The sequence below is a fragment of the Balaenoptera physalus genome (assembly GCF_965194825.1).
Source record: "Balaenoptera physalus genome assembly, chromosome: 1".
Classification (NCBI taxonomy): domain Eukaryota; kingdom Metazoa; phylum Chordata; class Mammalia; order Artiodactyla; family Balaenopteridae; genus Balaenoptera; species Balaenoptera physalus.
In genome coordinates this window covers 47,975,157-47,992,664 of record NC_138882.1, presented here as the reverse complement: position 1 = coordinate 47,992,664, position 17,508 = coordinate 47,975,157, and the positions used below count along the sequence as shown (strand labels likewise).

Below are 17,508 nucleotides of genomic sequence, written 5' to 3'. Positions count from 1 at the left end.
ATTTGTTCTGGAATATGCTCTCATATCTAGTAGTCCAATGATATTAAGAATTTTTATAAATGCAGGACAAACTATCTAGGTTTATAATATGTAGAATTTTTCTGTGAATAGAAAAGACCCTAGGATAGTTAAGCAAAGCAGAACAGTACTTGGGTACATATAAGTACCCAAGTAAGCCTTGAAACGTATGTCCTGAGTTTCTTTGCTTTTCATCTATATCACATTTTAACTTGAATTGAAAATAGAAGTGGTAAAATAATAAAGGCAGGGAAAGGAGGAAGGCATGCATGTGTGTATGAGCATGTGTGCCCACATGTGGTTTCCTATGGTTTTGAAGAAGAGCAGATTTATGACAATATCAATATCACATTCTCTGTGCTCGAAAATAGTTGTCTACCCTCCAGAAATTAGGAAAGTAGAGACTATATAATAGGGAAAGATTTTTTTTTTTCTTTTAGTGGGGTGTTTTAAGAAAAAAAATGGCAGCTTCTGGGTAATACAACAGATTTTGACATGAAATACATTGATTTTAGACTATGGACCCCAAGATGGTTTCAGTAGTACTGTGCTTGGAGTAGTAAAGAGATCCATGTACACCAAGGCCTTTGGACAATATAAAGTGTAAGAGGCTAAGGTTTTAATTTTCTTTTTTAATACTCTTCAGTCTTCCCTATGGGCATTTCTTCTTGTCTTCTCCAGATGGCCTGCATCCATTAAATTAGTAGGTAGGATTTTAAGGTGTGGTTCTTTCCCAGAGGTATTTTCTTACTGGGAGTTGAGAGAAATTCTTGAAGATTAATAAGATTTCCATTAGTAAATATTAGGAGAGTGGAGAAGGAGAGCTAGCTAGCTCTAACTACCATTCTCTGTCACCTCACTGTCTCCCAAACCAGAAGTTTCTTCTCTTAAATCTTGGACTGCAATGCTTCCTGACTGTTCTGGAGGCTCAGTGACTCCTTCTTAAAAATGAATGAATAAATTTACACTTGGTGAACTGTTTGAGAAAGGCTGCTGACCCTTAGTCTGAGAAATCTTGAGCAACAGGAGACCTGAGTTTAATGTCAATTTGTATCTGTCTCACTATTTGAAGAGAATGAATTACTTACTTGATTGAATCACTTAGCTCCACACCTGAGGTGCAGTAATGAAGAGAACATGGGCCAGCTTCATATACATTGTGTCCTTCAGTACTGCAATTGACAAAGCATTCTCATCAAAATAGAAACACATTAAGTACCTATTGTACACATGATTGGGAAACAATCAGAATATGTAGGTTAAATATTAAAATAAATTAGTGCTTGTTAAGGTTTCATGGAACAGGTGAGATGTGTATTATTATAAAAAGTGAGCAGGTTTACTATGTATTAATTATCAGGCTACCAAAGCTTTGGGTAAATTTGATAGCAATGTTAATTAAGAGTAGCTTCTCGGCAAGTACTTGGTGTCAGGTTGAAAACTGGCCACTCCGTTTACTTGGGAAGAAATGTGGTTATATTAGGCTGCTTTTAGTGATAAAAGGTTTTTAAAAAGTTTCAACCTTCTGGAATCTGACTCACAATGTCCTGATATTGTGTTCTTTTCTGTAATCAGTGTGATGGATAAAGAAATCTATCTTTCAGCACTGAATAAGAATAAATTTGGGTGTGTGGTCAGATTTATGAGTATTACAGACAAAGACTAGATAAACATTATTTAAAAAAATAATTTTATGCTGCAGTAGTTCTTAATTATTAGTTTTAGCTTGATATAAGAGCAAGATGGCAAAAAATAAATTGACATTCATCAAGTACCAGTGTTGTATGTCAGGCACTCATATAGTCAGTCACCTATATTATCATTAAAGTTCACAGGAAGCCTGTAATAGGTAATGTTTCCATTTTGGTCAAGGAAGAAACTGAACTTCAGAGACTGAGATGGCAGAGTTGGGATGCACACTCAGGTCTCCCAGCTTATGGTCTTTCAGTAAAATCACTTAGGTATAAACTGAAAAATTTAAGATTAGGTAGGATTAAACAAAGTGAAACAGCTTCTCATCTATAATTTCTTTTGGTTTAGATGTAATCTTTATCTGCAGGGGGGGGAAAGGTGAATAATACTGCAGAAAGATGCTTGTATTCTACAAATCTGTTGATGGGGACTAGTAGAAAGAGATGAGATTAGAAAATGTACATTAAGCAATATGTAAATTTGGGTCATAATTTTTCTGAATCCTATTGATTTTTTAAAGTTATTTTCAAGATGGGCATCAATGTTTTACAATCTGTAAAATGTAAATGTTACTATTCTATCTAGTTTGTAGGGACACTAAAGCTATTGAAGAATCTTGAAACATTATTAGGAAAACTGCTATAAAATATAAAGGTTGCTTATATGTCTGACCTTCATCTGTGCACTTAAAGCACTTGGTTCTTACCTTAATTGTTGCACCCATAATATTGCATCCAAATCATGTCTCTATTCTCTGGTATCTCTACCAGAAGGTGGGTTCCTCCAAGACAGGGACCATGTCTCTTCCATGGTGGTATCCATAGTAACCTGGACAGTGTCTGAAATATAATAAATGCTCAGTAATGTTTATCAAACAAACAACACAACAAAAGGATTCATTTTTTCCAACCCAAGTTTCCTTATTTCCAAAATGAGAAGATACTAATATTTTTCTAGATCGTCAGGCGGGTCATGATATATGCTCATATACTGTTGACTGGAGATATGAGGCACAGACATAAAAAGTGTCCTTAGGATGATTACTAAGGGGGTGGTTATTTTACACAACATAAAATTTTTATTCTGTTTAAGATCTTTTAAAAAAATCTAACCAGTAAATTTCAGGAAGAAAATCTAAGGTATTTTAGGTAATATGTAGTAGTAATCTCCATCCTTGGGCTCTCAGGGTTGAAGAAAAGCCGGATCCTAAACCAGAGATGAGAACAATCTTTCACTAGGTGGCTCTCTTTCCCATGAGTGGGCGGCCCCTCGGTGGGTGGAGGGACGACACAGGGCAATGTACAGCTGCAATCACCGTGTGTCACACCGCATCACAGTAGGCGCATGCAGCACGAGGGGCATAGTTCAGTTTCTATGTCGTTAATGATAATCTGTCCTTGGGATTTATTTCAAAGTAGCTTGTACTTTCATTTCCTCCAAACCTACACATAGACATTGGCCCAGTCTTTTTTTTTTTTTTTTTTTTGGCCCAGTCTTTTTAACAGGTGCGGTCTCAGAGAAGGATTTTGATAGCGCCTTTTCACCTAGCATGAAAGACAAAAGGAATCAGGTACCCCGACCGAGCCAAACCAAAATAGCCCATTAAAATTCTTATTTTAACTGTCCAGTGAGGGCTGCATTCCTGGAGGGGTTTATACCGTTATTCATCCTAAAGTACTTTGGGACAGCTGTTTAAACGCCTCCACAATACGAATGGAAAATATAATTTGTAAAATGTCAAATAATTCTTTCAAACCACTAACACGACGACTTCTCCAGCTACTTCTCACACACTCATTATTATTGAGCCCATTTACGTTATTCTGCTTTTTTAGCCTCAAACATGAGACAAAATACACATAATAAACATTCAAAAAGATTTGTTCTAAGAATGAATACCCTTTTCCTAAAAGCCTTTCATAGGAACTTCGCTCAAGTATCTAGGTTTTTCTTGATACTATTTTACACAATGTTTTCCTCTCCAACCCAAAAGATTCATAGTGACAAGTTCTAAAATACTACAAACGCCTGAGAGAAGGAGGAAGTTTGCAAAGGAGAAAGGAACTCGGAGGTCTGTTTTTGATAAGAAAGGGGGACTCCCACTGGGGGGTACCTCTCAGAGGGATGGCGGTCGTGAGCATCTCGCCACGTCCCCTGCCCTAAGTGCTGAAAAATCACTTGTTAGCCTTCCAAGATGAGTTCCCACTCTCACTCTGGCCTCGCGGCAGAAGGTGGCTCGTGAAGGCCGCGTGGCGGGTCTCGCAGGAGGCTAGGTCGCCGAGAGTGCGTGTGGGGTGGGGTTTGGGGGATTTCAGTAAGGGGTCGACCCGCCGGGGAAAGTCGTATGTCCCCGTCGGCAGAAAAGGGATCTCGGCAGTCGTGTGCCGTTCTCCTCCCTCAGGGACCCCGTCCTGGCGGGACCCCGCCTCCCAGAGCCGGGGGCAGTTGTGGGGAAACCCCTCGCCCGCCTCGCAGCCTAGCGCCGCCGCCTCGCCTAGCCTGCTCCAGCCCGCCGCCCACCAGCCTTCAGGCCCAGCATCTTCTGCGTAGGCCCAGCCCTCCCCAAGCCCGGCACGGAGAGGAAAACTATGGAGGTGGTTCCCGCCCGCAGGCGGGTGGAAAAGCCCATGGTGAATGCCTCGGGGTCTCCCCCATTGCTGCGGGAAAGGGAAAGGGAGGAGAAAATGAACTTCTCCGCCCAGGAGAACTACCCGGATTCCCAACCTGGGGGAGGCCTTTCGATGGAAGGGAAGCCAAGGGGAACCCTGGGCTCTTTCCGGGGAATCCACTCGCCAAGGGAGGGTCATTCTGTCTGCACACATTGGTTACTATGACAATACAACTACAGCCTCCAGTTGCCTTGGCAGCTGCTTATCCAATCCGATTGGTTTCTTTTCTCTTCATCCCTGGGCTCCACCCTATCCCTTCCAACAGCCTCCCTGCGTGCAGGGGGTGGGGCCACAGAAAAGAGGAGGGGGTCCTTAGCTTCACTCTAGGGCGCGAGGGCAGGCCGGAGACGAGGGACTGGCGGCCGGAACTGTAGGAGGAAGGGGCGTCGTTTCCGGTAGGGAAGAGTGGAGGAGTGGAAAAAGGAAGAGAGAAATCGGGTGGAGTGCAAAGACGGGGGAAGACTTTGAGTGTAACTCCCGGTTGATTTGAGCTAGATGTTCCCGGTGAGGCTGGGGTTGCCCCCTTGCGCGGGAGGAGCGGGGTGGATTGGCCGGAAGCCGCCAATCGCCTACAGTGGGCCGCTCAGCAACCGCACAGGCGCCGCACCGCTAACTGATCCCAAGAGGGAGCGCTACAGCGAGGCGGAAATCACCCGGAGGGACCGGCGCCGCTGAAATCTCGCGAGAGAGACCCCACTTCCTTCCTCTGCTTCTCCCTCCTCTTTCCCCCGCCCCTATCCCTTCTCCCTCCCCCTCCCCCCTCCCGGGTCGGAGTGTCCCTGCGCCCCACGGGCCGGAGAAGCAGCGAGAGCAGCTATCCCCGCTCCCTCCCCCTCGCCTCACTCACCCCCACCCCCCGCCGAGCGAGGAGGAGCCGGAGGAGAGGAAGATGGCGGCGGCCGCCAGCACCCGCGGTGCCGTGGGGCCGCTCCGAGGAGCCTGAGAGACCCACAGAGGCTTCGCGGGAAGACGCGGCGGCGGAGGATGAGCCTGCAGAGCGCGCAGTATCTCCGGTGAGTGCCGAGGCCGGCCCGGTACGTAGCGGGGAGCTGGCCGAAGGTTGGGGCATGGAGCAGCAGACACAGAGGTGGTATGTCCGGGGTGGCGGGGGAGTTGCTGTGTCCTCTCCTTCCCCGGCAGGGAGGCGGGGGCTGCGAGGATCAGCGGGAGGGGGCGGAGCAGGCACACACTTGGGTGCCTAGCCCCCGCGAGCAGGACTGAGTGTTCCAGTGGAGCCGGCTAGTCTCGGTGCGAAGAAGGAGGTTAGGGAAGCGTGAGAATGTGTGTGCGCGCGCGCCCCGGGTCGCGGGCTCTCTAGTAAGGGGTGGGGGGAGGCGGCGGGCGGCGACCCGGAGTGGAGGTGGGTGTGGAGGTGTCTGATCCCCATGGCAGGGAAACGTGGTGTGTGGGATTGACTGGAGCGATGAATGGGGAGAGGACAAGGTGGAAGTCTGCACACCTGGGGTGTGTGCGGGGCCGGGGAGGGAGGACTAGAGGAGGGGGAGACCGCAGGAAGCTGGAGTTTGTTCTTCATTCTGGGGTTGGAAGTACTGAGGAATAATGGCATCTGTAGTTAGTTGGCGGAGTGCAGGTGGAGGGTATAAAGAAGGGAATGGGTGACGAAGTGAGGAAAGAAGGAGGCACTACGGATGCGGTTGGGTTCCCCCGAAGAAACTGGGTTAGAATCAGTGCAGTCGGAAGATACCATTCTAAGAGTCGTGTGGATTCATTAAGAGTGGTGTAAGGAACTTGTATGTCGAGGTAGAGTGACATATGGGTGCAGAGTGTGAGAGTATGTGATGTGTATCTGGGGAGGGTTAAGGGGGCGATTGACTCACATTGTAGGAGGAAGAAGATGCAGACACATTGGAACCAAGTACATGGTGGCGAGAGCATATTGCACCAGCTATTGTGCGGCTAGGAAGGTTCCATGGATGCAGAATAAGAGCTTGGAGGTAGAGGTAAACGAGGGTCAAAATCTTGATGACAGAGAAAAATAAGATTGTCAGAGCCTGGGATTAATTAGGGAGTTGCCACTGCTTAGAAAAGGGGAAGGAAGATCCAGAAACGGGTCCTTTTTGTCTTTCAGTAGCAGAACTAAGAAGGGCAGGCTTATGGGAAAATGATTTTAAAAGTGGTTTCATACCTTGTGGAGGAGGGAATTGGATGGGGTAGCAGTCTGAAATGAGCAGAAAAGTCACTTTAGCTGTTTAGTGAAGTGAAAGTATTGATGTGTGAGTGGATCCCTGCATGTATGTTTCAAGAGAAGGTTTGTAGTTAGGTGATACATGAGGGTAGCTATTCTGCTTTTGAAAGTAGTAATCGTTTTATTGAGCAGTGTGTGTAGAGGAGGGAATGATGAGATGTTTCAAGTATGGTGGAATGCCTGAGTTTAATAACACACATCATGTATGCTCAATAACTATACGGTGGGTAGTTGGAATGATACCTGTATATCGAAGTCCTTTTTCTCTTTTATTATCCCCTTTTTGTTTAACATATCAGATAAGCTTAATAAATGCAACTGTGGCAAAGATGTATGATAGATGCTGTAGAGGGGAGATATAGAAACTATCAGGACAGTCCTTAATTTTAAGGAATTTGCAGATTAATATATATTAGGAAAGTAAAATATGGTAAGGATCATGAAAGATGCCAGTTTTATAAGAGTCCAAAGGCAGGAGATTACCTGAGCAATTGAGGTGAATCAGGAAAAGTTTCCTTTGTTTATTTTCTCATTCATACACATGATTCATCAGTCATTTTGTTGATTACCTATATGGGAGGCATTGTAATAACTTCTGAGAGTAGAGAAGTGAGAACTCCACCCTCCTCTTGCAGAGTTTACAGTTTGTTAGGCTTCAAGGAGAAAATGGCACTTAAAATGGACCTTAAGGATAAACAGTATTCTGAGAAGTGTGGATTGAGAAGGAGGAATCCAAATGGAAGGAAACTGAGCAGAGATATATGGAAAGGAGGGTTGGGTGCTGGGGGAGGTATTCAGTCCAGTTAAACAAGAATGTAAGGTGATGCAGCTGGAAAAACTTAAGAGTTTCATAGCTTATTAAGTTTGACCCCTTCTTTTTACAGATGAAGAAAGTATAGCCCAAAGAAGTTAAAATTGTTGAGGATCATATAGTTGGTATGTGGAAGCTCTAACTCAGATGTAGGTCTTCTAACTCCAGATCAGCTATACTGTGTGTGACATGTCTGAATTCATCCATTCTTTCCACAGGTATGGCTTGAGAGCTTACTGTATTCTAGGCACTGAGGATTCAGTGGTGAACCAAAGAGTGAACATGGGAAAGTATTTTCTTTCTAATAGAAGGATGCAACAAATAAACATATGAACAGATAAATATATTTACCAGGTGGTGACAAGTACTAGGAAGAAAAATAAAGCAAGACAGGGATGTGCTGTTTTTTATAAACAAGGGTGGTCAGGGAAAGCCTATTTGATTAGGTGCCCATATTTGAGAGTATCTTGAATATAATGGTCTGTAGTTTATGGTTAAAATGGGTGGACAGTGGAGAATCTGAGATGATTTGTTTAGAAGGGAAATCACATGTTCATGGCTATGTATTAGGAAGATGAATCTGTGTAGTGGGCAGTTAAGGGTTAGAAATAAGGTGGTGGCAGTGGGACTGGAAAGGTATGATGAAAAGCAGATTGGGAGAGCGGTGGTATTTTTAATGGGAAGATCAGTTGGCTTTGAGAGGCTTCTGTGTTAATGTATCTTATGTTTTTAAAGCCCGCATGGTAAGGAAGACTTATCCTTAGGTTGCGGAATCAGTAGTAGACACCTTGAGATGAATTTAGTTCATTGAAGGAGGGAGAAAAGAATAAGAATGAACACAATGTTTAGCCTAAATTTTCCAGCTAAAGTTGAATAGGCAAAAATTGAACAGGCGTAGGACCTGGAATCACTTAAAAATTCCTGAGAGCCAGTCTTTTCTCAATCTTGTTCATCTATCCTAAGTAAATAAAGCAAGTCTTAGGGCTAGTAGTAGTCGGAGGCAGAGATGGGAAGAGGTAATAAAGTAAGGCTTGCACCAGCCAGAATTTCCCTCTTTCTCTTCTTTAGATAATCATTCCATTTAAAGTAAAGTGCTGTGAGTAACTAGTGGTTACCAGTGGGGATGGAGTGGGGTGCAGTATAGGTGTGGAAGAGTGGGAGGTACAAACTATTGGGTGTAAGACAGGCTCAAGGATGTATTGTACAACATGGGGAATATAGCCAATATTTTGTAATTACTGTAAATGGAAAGTAACCTTTAAAAATTGTATTAAAAATTAAAAATAAAGTCTACTGTGAGAGACTAGAGACTATGTTCAGGGAAGCATTATGTTCGCTTTCTTTTCTTTGATGCATATGGAACCATTGGTTTTTATAGACAACCCAGGGAGAATGCTGGGTATTGCTGAGTGAGCATGGTTGGGGGTATAGCAGTTATTCTTTGTGACTTTCACTTTAGGAAGAGTTTTGTTGTCTACCTTTGTCAGTGGTGTACGACCATGACTGGGCAATTTTTAGACTGCACAGCTACAGATCTTCCCTCATGTAGATGAAAATTAGTTTTGTCTCAGCTGAATTAATTTCTTAGAGTAAATGAGCTGGGGTGTCTGGTGTTGAAATGGTGGGGTGGTAAGATGGCAGTTTCAAAAGAGTGAGAAATGAGGATATGCAGTAAGAAGCATCAGTAAGATAAAGAAAGAGGGAATTCAACAGCAAGGGGACTGAATTAGTCTTGAGTTGTAGAAGCAGAGCATAGATGAAAGGAGAGAAAACCTATCCTCTGGATGGGTGATGTTCTGGGCAAGAAAGGATGATGAAATTTTTTTTGTTAGAAGGGGAGTGTCATTTTTTGAAATAGGAGACCCAGTAGGACTCCTATCCAAATGATTAAGTTGAGAATACTTTCTTATATTTTATAAAAATAAGAAATGGTCTTAAATATGGGGCTTCTAGACTGAATAACATTGGAAATTTAATACTCGAATTGAAGAAAAATTCAGTGTTTTCTCTTTTGATTTATGACAAAATGGAAAGATTTGTAAAGACTTTGACATCTTTGTTGAGTAAAAGAAAAGGGTGTATTGAATATAGTTCATTTGAGAAGGGTGGAAGAAGGGTGATAATAGGCCATAGAGAAGATAGTAGGTGAGGTGTAATTTCATGCTTTAAAAGAATAGCATTTGAAAGAATAGAAATATGGAAATTAACATGTCAAAGTTGGAAAAACGGGTGGGGGATGTATTGAAGTACCATACAGGAAAGGTATCATTGAAGTTGTTTTGGAAGATGAGATAGTGGGACAATCATAGCCATAGGGAATACCAGTCAAACAGGTCAAATCTGATGGTACAAGGTGGCACCGGTGCCACTGAATGACATCTGCTGTGACTGTGGGAGGCAACTGTTCATACTCCCCTCCCTCTTTCCTCCACTGTTCTCCTCTTTTTATCTTTAATTTCTTTTTATGCTGAAGGTTTTTCTGTGGGATCCACTTGAAGTTGATCCCTGGTGTTAGACCACTTGACAGGAAAGGCCTACAAATTGTCTGTTTTGTTAGAAATTTTTTGCATGATACCTCTATGGGTGGAGAGCTGCATTCCAGTTGCACATTTCTTTGTCAGAAACTTTGTTACCAGAAGTAGAAGTAATATAACATCCACAAGGTTGTTTTTCTGAGACAGCAGAAAAATGGCTGTCATTTAAATACTAATTAAAATATCCAGTATATTGTAAGATAAAATTTGTCACTGTAAATCTTGAGACAGAGGGAGGTAAAGGGAGGGGATGAGACTGGATAAATTAACAAGCAGAGTCTTATTCTAGCCTGGGGAGGGGAACAAGGTCATGGGATCATTTGGGAGAAATAAATATACTAAATAGGGTGGGCTCCAGGTTCTGGAAGAATCTGGTAATGCTGGACTGGATATTCACTGTTGCTAGAAACTTCAAGAAGTCCTAGAGTACACACTGATATTAATTCACATGGTTGAGAAGTCTCCCCCTGACCCATCCAGCCCCCTCCCACTCCCATGCCCAGGATTTAAAATAGCTTTGGTCCCAGAAAATCAGCCAAATGTGGCCGATTTACCAAACATGGGAAAATTGTTTGAAAAAAAAATGACCCTCTCTTGAGGCTTTATAAGTCTATTTTTTGTTATAATAATGTTAATAGCATTTTACCTGCTTGGATATTAACAGGCTAAGTTATTTTAGCAGTTAATTTCTGCCTCCCTTGTGGTTTCGGTTGGATTCAAAATGTATACTTCCTGTCCTAGCCTGTGTTTCATTGCTTTCTAACAGCTGCTGTGTTTTACCTTCATGGTGGATGAAGCATTTGCTGAGTTTTTGTTTTGTTTTTTAAGATATGTTATAAAAAGATATGGACGCACTAGTGTAGCAAGTTTGTCATGAGGCAATTTTGGGGTGGAGGGGAGTTCAGACTTGAAAAGGGATAGTTTGTTTTATGGTGGAGAAATACCATTTGCAGCCTCCAACTACATCTCTAAACGTGGCTAGCCTTTCAGATTTTTGTTATTGGTGGCATGCATGAGTACCTGAAAGTTTAGGTGGGTTTGTTTAACTGGTTGATCTTTTTCAGAGAATAGTATTAAGCACATGTCTTTTGGATAGTGGATTGTTCATCTGTCGGTGGGTATTTTGGCAGATGGTCATCACATATTGCCATTTAAGTTTTGTAATCAAGGTATATTTTAATTTAGTTGCTGAATTGTTGTGGATAGACTTAACAGTGACCTAGGAGGTTATATATAACTAAGAAGGGCTAATCAACAGTTACAGAAAAATACAGGGATGGCATTTTGGCAAACATGTCACATGGTAAGTGAGAACTTGTAACCAACTCCTTTCTTGTTAACATGTAAGTGGAGCTGCTTAGGCAGGTTGTTTTCACCTTCCCTGAGACCCAGTTTTTAAGTCAGTGGAAAGAGTAGGTGACTACGTTAAGAAAACTTTGGGAATCTCAGGTAGACTAGGTAACAGTGTTGTTCAGGGTTTGTGCTAGATAATTCCTTGTTGCAGGGTGCAATCCTGTGCATTGCAGGATGTTTAACATCATCCCTGGCCTCTACCCACTAGATGCCAGTATCATTCTCCCCAATTTGTGACAACCAAAAATGTTTCCACACGTTGCCAGAAGCTCCCTGTGGGTGCAAATTCACTTAGATTCATGTTTTTTTCTTCTCCTTCAAGCCACAGATTATTTCTAAGGCTTCTCTTAGCAGTTTTCTCTTAGGTAGTAATAGACTAGTTACTATGTTTAGACTTCACCCATAGAAACTTGTACAAGTTTTAAATATATTTTTTAAAAAGTTGTGTTTTATTTTACTGGCAGTTTTTGAACACTTACTATGTGCAGAGCACAATTATAGGGGCTTTGCCTATGGGAAACTCAAAGATACTAGAGAAAGACATTTAAGTAACTATAATAGTGGATGAACTGGTAAGAGCTATGATAGAGAAACAGGTACCGTGTAAGTTTAGGGAAAAAGAACTTTATTCCAATGGAGTTGGGGTGAGGAAGGTATCTTGGAGGAGGTGAGATTTTATCTGGGTTTTGAAATATGGATGGGACTTTTAAAAAGTGGATTATTGGGTAAATTGACATTTCAGGCATCTCATGGCTCCTTTATTCCAAATACATTTTAAAAATTTTTATTCACTCACATTTAATATATGACATTAGAATTCTGGCCAGGCCTTTCTAAGTTTTTCTTACATAAGATTGGTTATGGACAGAGAACTAGAGATACATGAAGTGGTAGTTCCTGAAGACTTGATGGCTGGTATAGGTCTCGAAAAGGGAAAAGCAGTTTGGCTAGTAGAGTCCTGCAGAATGCCTTTCTTTACCTCTGCTCTTGCTTATATATTATTCCTCCAGAACCTTATTTCAGATGTGCTGTCTCTCTTCTTTTAGTCTTTTTAATTATTCCCTTTACTTGTCTTCTCTTTTGTGGACCAATATCAGCCTTCTCTTAAAAATTCTTTCCTGTTCCCATTTTCCTTTTAAGTTCTGTCCTTCCTTACCTTTCTTTTATGGCTAACAATTTCAAGTTTGCCCTGTACTGTGTTTTTCCTTTTATTTACCATCTTCTTTTCCTTAGTCCCTTGTAATCCAGCTATTTTTCCTTAGCACTTTATTGGAATTAACCTTTCCAAAGATGCCAAAGACCTAATGGCCAAATTCATCCATTGATTGTTTTCCTCTCTCTCACACACAGACTTTTGCTTTCCTTTCTCTCAGTCTTTCTGTGTCCCTCTCATATCCATCCATCCATCCCATCAGTAAACATTCAGTTAGCACCAGGATATATGCCAGGTCCCTGCAGATGAAATGAGAATATACTCTCAAGTAGTTTTACCAGGCCTATAAGTAAGTACATAATTACCGCATAGTTCATAGCTGCTATGATGTACGCACAGCGGCCATACAGGAACTTCGTGAGCTCTGTTGTTTTTAGCACTGAGATTCTGATTCTGAGATTCTGATTCTTATTTTATCTTACTTTCCTGGTCCACCTCACCCCACTTATGGCAAAAAGAAAAGCATGGCCATATTCCTCTATTTTCTTTCAACATTTTCTTTCCTCAGAAATCACAGTACTTTGCTGTCACCCCATCATCATTGTTTAACATCTATCAGGCACCTACTTAGTATAAATCATTGTGCTAAGTCCTGCAGAGACAAATTGGTGAAAGATACCATGCCTGCCATTCAGAGAGTTTATAAACTATTTAGTGAAATAAGCATAAGCATAAGATCATACATAACAAAGTGCAATTGAGTATAGTGAGTATAGTGGTTTAGAGCAGAGGTTCCCAATGCCCAGGCCACGGTCCGCCATCGGTTCGTGGCCTGTTAGGAACCGGGCTGCACATCAGGAGGTGAGCAGCTGGTGAGCGAGCTAGCAAAGCTTCACCTGTATTTACAGCCACTCCTCATCACTTGCATTACCACCTGAGCTCTGCCTCCTGTCAGCATTATGGTGAGTTGTGTAATTATTTCATTATATATTACAGTGTAATAATAATAGAAATAAAGTACACAATAAATGTAATGCACTTGAATCATCCTGAAACCATCCCCCCCCAATCCGTGGAAAAATTGTCTTCCGTAAAACCGGTCCCTGGTGCTAAAAAGGTTGGGGACCACTGGTTTAGAGCATAGTCTCTGGGGCAGAACTGCCTGGATCCAAAGCACAGCTCTAACACTTACTAGCTGTATTACCTTGAGCAAGCTGCTTAAGTTTTCTGTACCTCAGTTTCCACATCTGAAAAGTGAGGGTAGTAGTAGCATCTATCCCTTAGAGTTATAAAGGTCAAGTGAGTTAACATGTAAAGTGCTTGGGATGGTTCTGGCATATAGTAAGCATGTAAATTTTAGCTATGTGTCAATATAATGCCTGAAAATTAGCCACTGGCACTGACTAATTGATAATTTTGCACCTCTGCCTTCTGGACATTCCTAATTTTAGAAGTCTTTCTGTCACAGCAAAGTCAGCACTCTTAAAGGTAGACTCTTAATTAACCCTTACCCTTCTCTTCTCCCCCATCCCTCATGTTTTCTCATTTTCCTCATTGGTGCTGCCACTCCCCATCCTCCCATTCAGGTTTAAAACCTTGCAGTCATCTTTGAGTTCTCCCAGTTTTTTCCTCACCCTCTTCCACACGTACACCACTTTGGAAATGCTGCCTTCCTGTTGTCTGTTCTTTTTCATTTCCAGCACTGTCAATTTATATGCATACTGTTGAAATAGTGTTCACCTTGTACCTTGCCTGCAGTTCTTGCAAGTAGCAAGAAGAAAGCATTGACTTTGGGTTTTTAAACACTACCCACTACGTTCTCTGTTTTTGAACTAACAACATCTCTGGGTCTTGATTTCTTTATCTTTAAATTGAACATTGATCTCATAAAATTGTGGTCAATCTTTAAAAACAAAAAAAAGTTCACATATGTTTACTAAATTCCAGTTCTCCTTCAGACTCCACCACCTGTCCCTCCCCACCCCGCTGCCCCCGCCAATTAATTTTGCATTGCTTCTATTTACATTATTATTCCTGAAAAGCATTTGTATGTGGCTTTCCCTGGCTTCAGCTCCTTAGTTTGGCATTGTTGGCCTTCCATAAAGTGACCCTCATCTATCTCTGTCACATATCTCCTTACCTTTTGAAAAGAGTCAACTGCCCTAGCTAGAGTAATCTACTCATTGTCTTCTAAACATGGCTTATCCACTCCTGCTTTAATCTGTCTTCCAAGGCCATTTCCCCTGCAGGAGGTACTATCCTCCACTCTCTTAAGTTTCACCTTCTGTGTGAATATTTCATGTCCACCCAGGTGATTTCTGCAGTCATTGACTTTCTGTAGCATTTCCTGTTTCTCAGTCATTTGGTACTTATAATTTCTTAAATTTGTAGTGACCTCTTTTTTTTATATAAGTGAATTATCTCTGCAGCTAGACTGAGTATGATAGAGATCATGTCTCAGCAATTTTTAAATGCATAATGTACATAATGGGTGTTGAATAGAGTTTTCATGCTTTTGTTTCATTTTTGCAAAACATTTATGGAATACTTACGAATGCCAGTGCTAGGCTCTAAGAATATAAAGGCAAATGAACTGATTTTTGTTTCTTAGGCTAGTGGTCTCCTGAGGGAGATGGATGTTGCACAGATATTTCAATATACAGTTGACCCTCTGTATCTGCGGGTTCCACATTGGTGGATACAACCAACTGCGGATGGAAAATATTGGGGAAAAAATTTTTCAGAAAGTTCAAAAAGCAAAACATGAATTTGCCAAGTGCAGGCAACTGTGTACGTAGCATTTACATTGTATTTACAGCTATTTACATAGCATTTACATTGGATTAGGTATTATAAGTAATCTAAAGATGCTTTAAAGTATACAGGAGGTTGGGGAGGATGTACAAAGGCTATATGCAAATACTACACCATTTTATATAAGGGACTTGAGCATTTGGGGATCAATCCCCTGCTGATACCAAGGGGCAGCTGTAATGTGGTAAATACCAAGGTAAATGTTTTCGAGGGATGAGTATATTGAGGGAAGTGGAACTTTTACTGCCTGCGAGTTCAGAGATAGCTTCTGGAGTTGAACTCATGAGCTCAGTCTTACAGGATGAGTAGGATTAGTCAGGTAAAGAAAGAAGAGAAGCTCTACCGGCAGCATCCGACGGCAGGATGTCTCACAGGAAGTTCTCCGCTCCCAGGCATGGGTCCCTGGGCTTTCTGCCTCGGAAGCGCAGCAGCCGGCACCGCGGGAAGGTGAAGAGCTTCCCCAAGGATGACTCTTCCAAGCCCGTGCGCCTCACAGCCTTCCTCGGCTACAAGGCTGGCATGACCCACATTGTGAGGGAGGTCGATAGGCCAGGGTCCAAGGTGAACAAGAGGGAAGTTGTGGAGGCTGTGACCATCGTGGAGACACCGCCCATGGTCATTGTGGGCAATATGGGCTATGTGGAAACACCTCGAGGCCTCCAGACCTTTAAGACCCATCTTTGCTGAGCATATCAGTGATGAATGCAAAAGGCGCTTCTATAAGAACTGGCGTAAATCTAAGAAGAAGGCCTTCACCAAATACTGCAAGAAGTGGCAGGATGTAGATGTCAAGAAGCAGCTGGAGAGGGACTTCAGCAGCATGAAGAAGTACTGCCAGGTCATCTGTGTCATTGCCCACACCCAGATGCGCCTGCTTCCTCTATGCCAGAAGAAGGCCCACCTCATGGAGACCCAGGTGAACGGAGGCACTGTGGCTGAAAAACTGGACTGGGCCCGAGAGAGGCTAGAGCAGCAGGTCCCTGTGAACCAGGTGTTTGGGCAGGATGAGATGATTGATGTCATTGGGGTGACCAAGGGCAAAGGCTACAAAGGGGTCACCAGCCGTTGGCACACCAAGAAGCTGCCCCGTAAGACCCACCGCGGGCTGCGCAAGGTTGCCTGTATTGGGGCGTGGCATCCTGCACAGGTGGCCTTTTCTGTGGCTCGGGCCGGGCAGAAAGGCTACCATCACCGCACTGAGATCAACAAGAAGATCTACAAGATTGGCCAGGGCTACCTCATCAAGGATGGCAAACTGATCAAGAACAATGCCTTTACTGATTACGATCTGTCTGACAAGAGCATCAACCCTCTGGGTGGCTTTGTCCACTATGGTGAAGTGACCAATGACTTTGTCATGCTCAAAGGCTGTGTGGTGGGAACCAAGAAGCGAGTGCTCACCCTTCGCAAGTCCTTGCTGGTGCAGACCAAACGGCGGGCCCTGGAGAAGATTGACCTCAAGTTTATTGACACCACCTCCAAATTTGGCCATGGCCGCTTCCAGACTGTGGAGGAGAAGAAAGCGTTCATGGGACCACTTAAGAAGGACTGAATTGCAAAGGAAGAAGGGGCCTAATGTCAGAACAGATTATACAGCTGGTAGAATCTCAATAAAGTTATTTTCCAGTGGGGAGGAGGAAAAAAAAAGAAAGAAGGGAAGAATGTAGCAGACAGAATGAGTAAATGCTTGGGGACCGTGTGTTGGAGGAACTCTAAATCTCATTCTGCATTTCCTTTGGGAGTCTAAGGTTCTCTTTCAATAAACCTTTCATTAGTCTTACAGGAATAATTTATACTTAAATGGCTGATGTTTGTTGTATATATTTCTACTAGAATATGAAGACATGAGAAATTTATGTAGTGCCTCCAGTACTTCCTTTAAGATACATAAATATTTAAATTTCCTTTCCATGTTTTTGACAGTAGCCTCATCTTAGGCAAAAATTAGTTATTTGGAACATTATTAAATTATTATGGGGGGAGTTTTAATGAATACATGAATATTCTGAAAATAACTTTGGGTTTATAGACTTATTTTATAGAATCCCTCACCTGTTGAGATCAAACATGGAAGGTGGAGGTGAGGAAAGGAGTTCTGTAGCATTGGGGGATGAGATCAGAACATTAAGTGAAGTCTCTTTGGATTTAACTTTTTCAAGTCTGTCATAAAGAAAAAAAACCCGTTGTAGACCCTTTTTGATCATTAACATTTTGTTCCCACAGTTCTTGATGGCATTTTCTCTTCTGTAGTGTCTGTC

The 17,508-nt window shown here is 42.5% G+C and overlaps 2 protein-coding genes and 1 pseudogene across 17 annotated transcripts in view; 2 read left to right on the top strand and 1 right to left on the bottom strand.

The window, feature by feature from the left end:
- Positions 1-5,365, bottom strand: part of NMNAT2 (nicotinamide nucleotide adenylyltransferase 2) — a 210,666-nt gene extending 205,301 nt beyond the window's left edge. For 2 of the 4 annotated variants that reach the window (XM_082473573.1, XM_082473576.1), the window contains exons 1-3: positions 4,435-4,523; positions 2,417-2,549; positions 1,107-1,190 (exon numbers count right to left, since the gene is read on the bottom strand). The gene's annotated coding sequence lies outside the window, so the exon portion shown is untranslated. Of the gene's footprint in view, positions 1-1,106; positions 1,191-2,416; positions 2,550-3,823; positions 3,848-4,434; positions 4,524-5,226 lie in introns of those variants that run through there. The other 2 variants (XM_082473575.1, XM_082473574.1) reach the window with 2 other exon arrangements.
- The window catches only part of SMG7 (SMG7 nonsense mediated mRNA decay factor), a 73,298-nt gene continuing 61,043 nt past the window's right edge, over positions 5,254-17,508 (top strand). For 6 of the 12 annotated variants that reach the window (XM_082472648.1, XM_082472654.1, XM_082472651.1 and 3 more), the window contains exon 1: positions 5,254-5,392. Coding sequence is in view for 4 of the 12 variants with exons in the window: in XM_082472649.1 (XP_082328775.1) it covers positions 5,364-5,392 (29 nt within the window). In the remaining 8 variants the exon portion in view is untranslated. Of the gene's footprint in view, positions 5,393-7,475; positions 7,522-17,508 lie in introns of those variants that run through there. The other 6 variants (XM_082472649.1, XM_082472647.1, XM_082472656.1 and 3 more) reach the window with 3 other exon arrangements.
- On the top strand, positions 15,570-16,879 carry LOC309666159 (large ribosomal subunit protein uL3 pseudogene; annotated as a pseudogene). The gene has a single exon. The product of its transcript is annotated as a large ribosomal subunit protein uL3 pseudogene (transcript).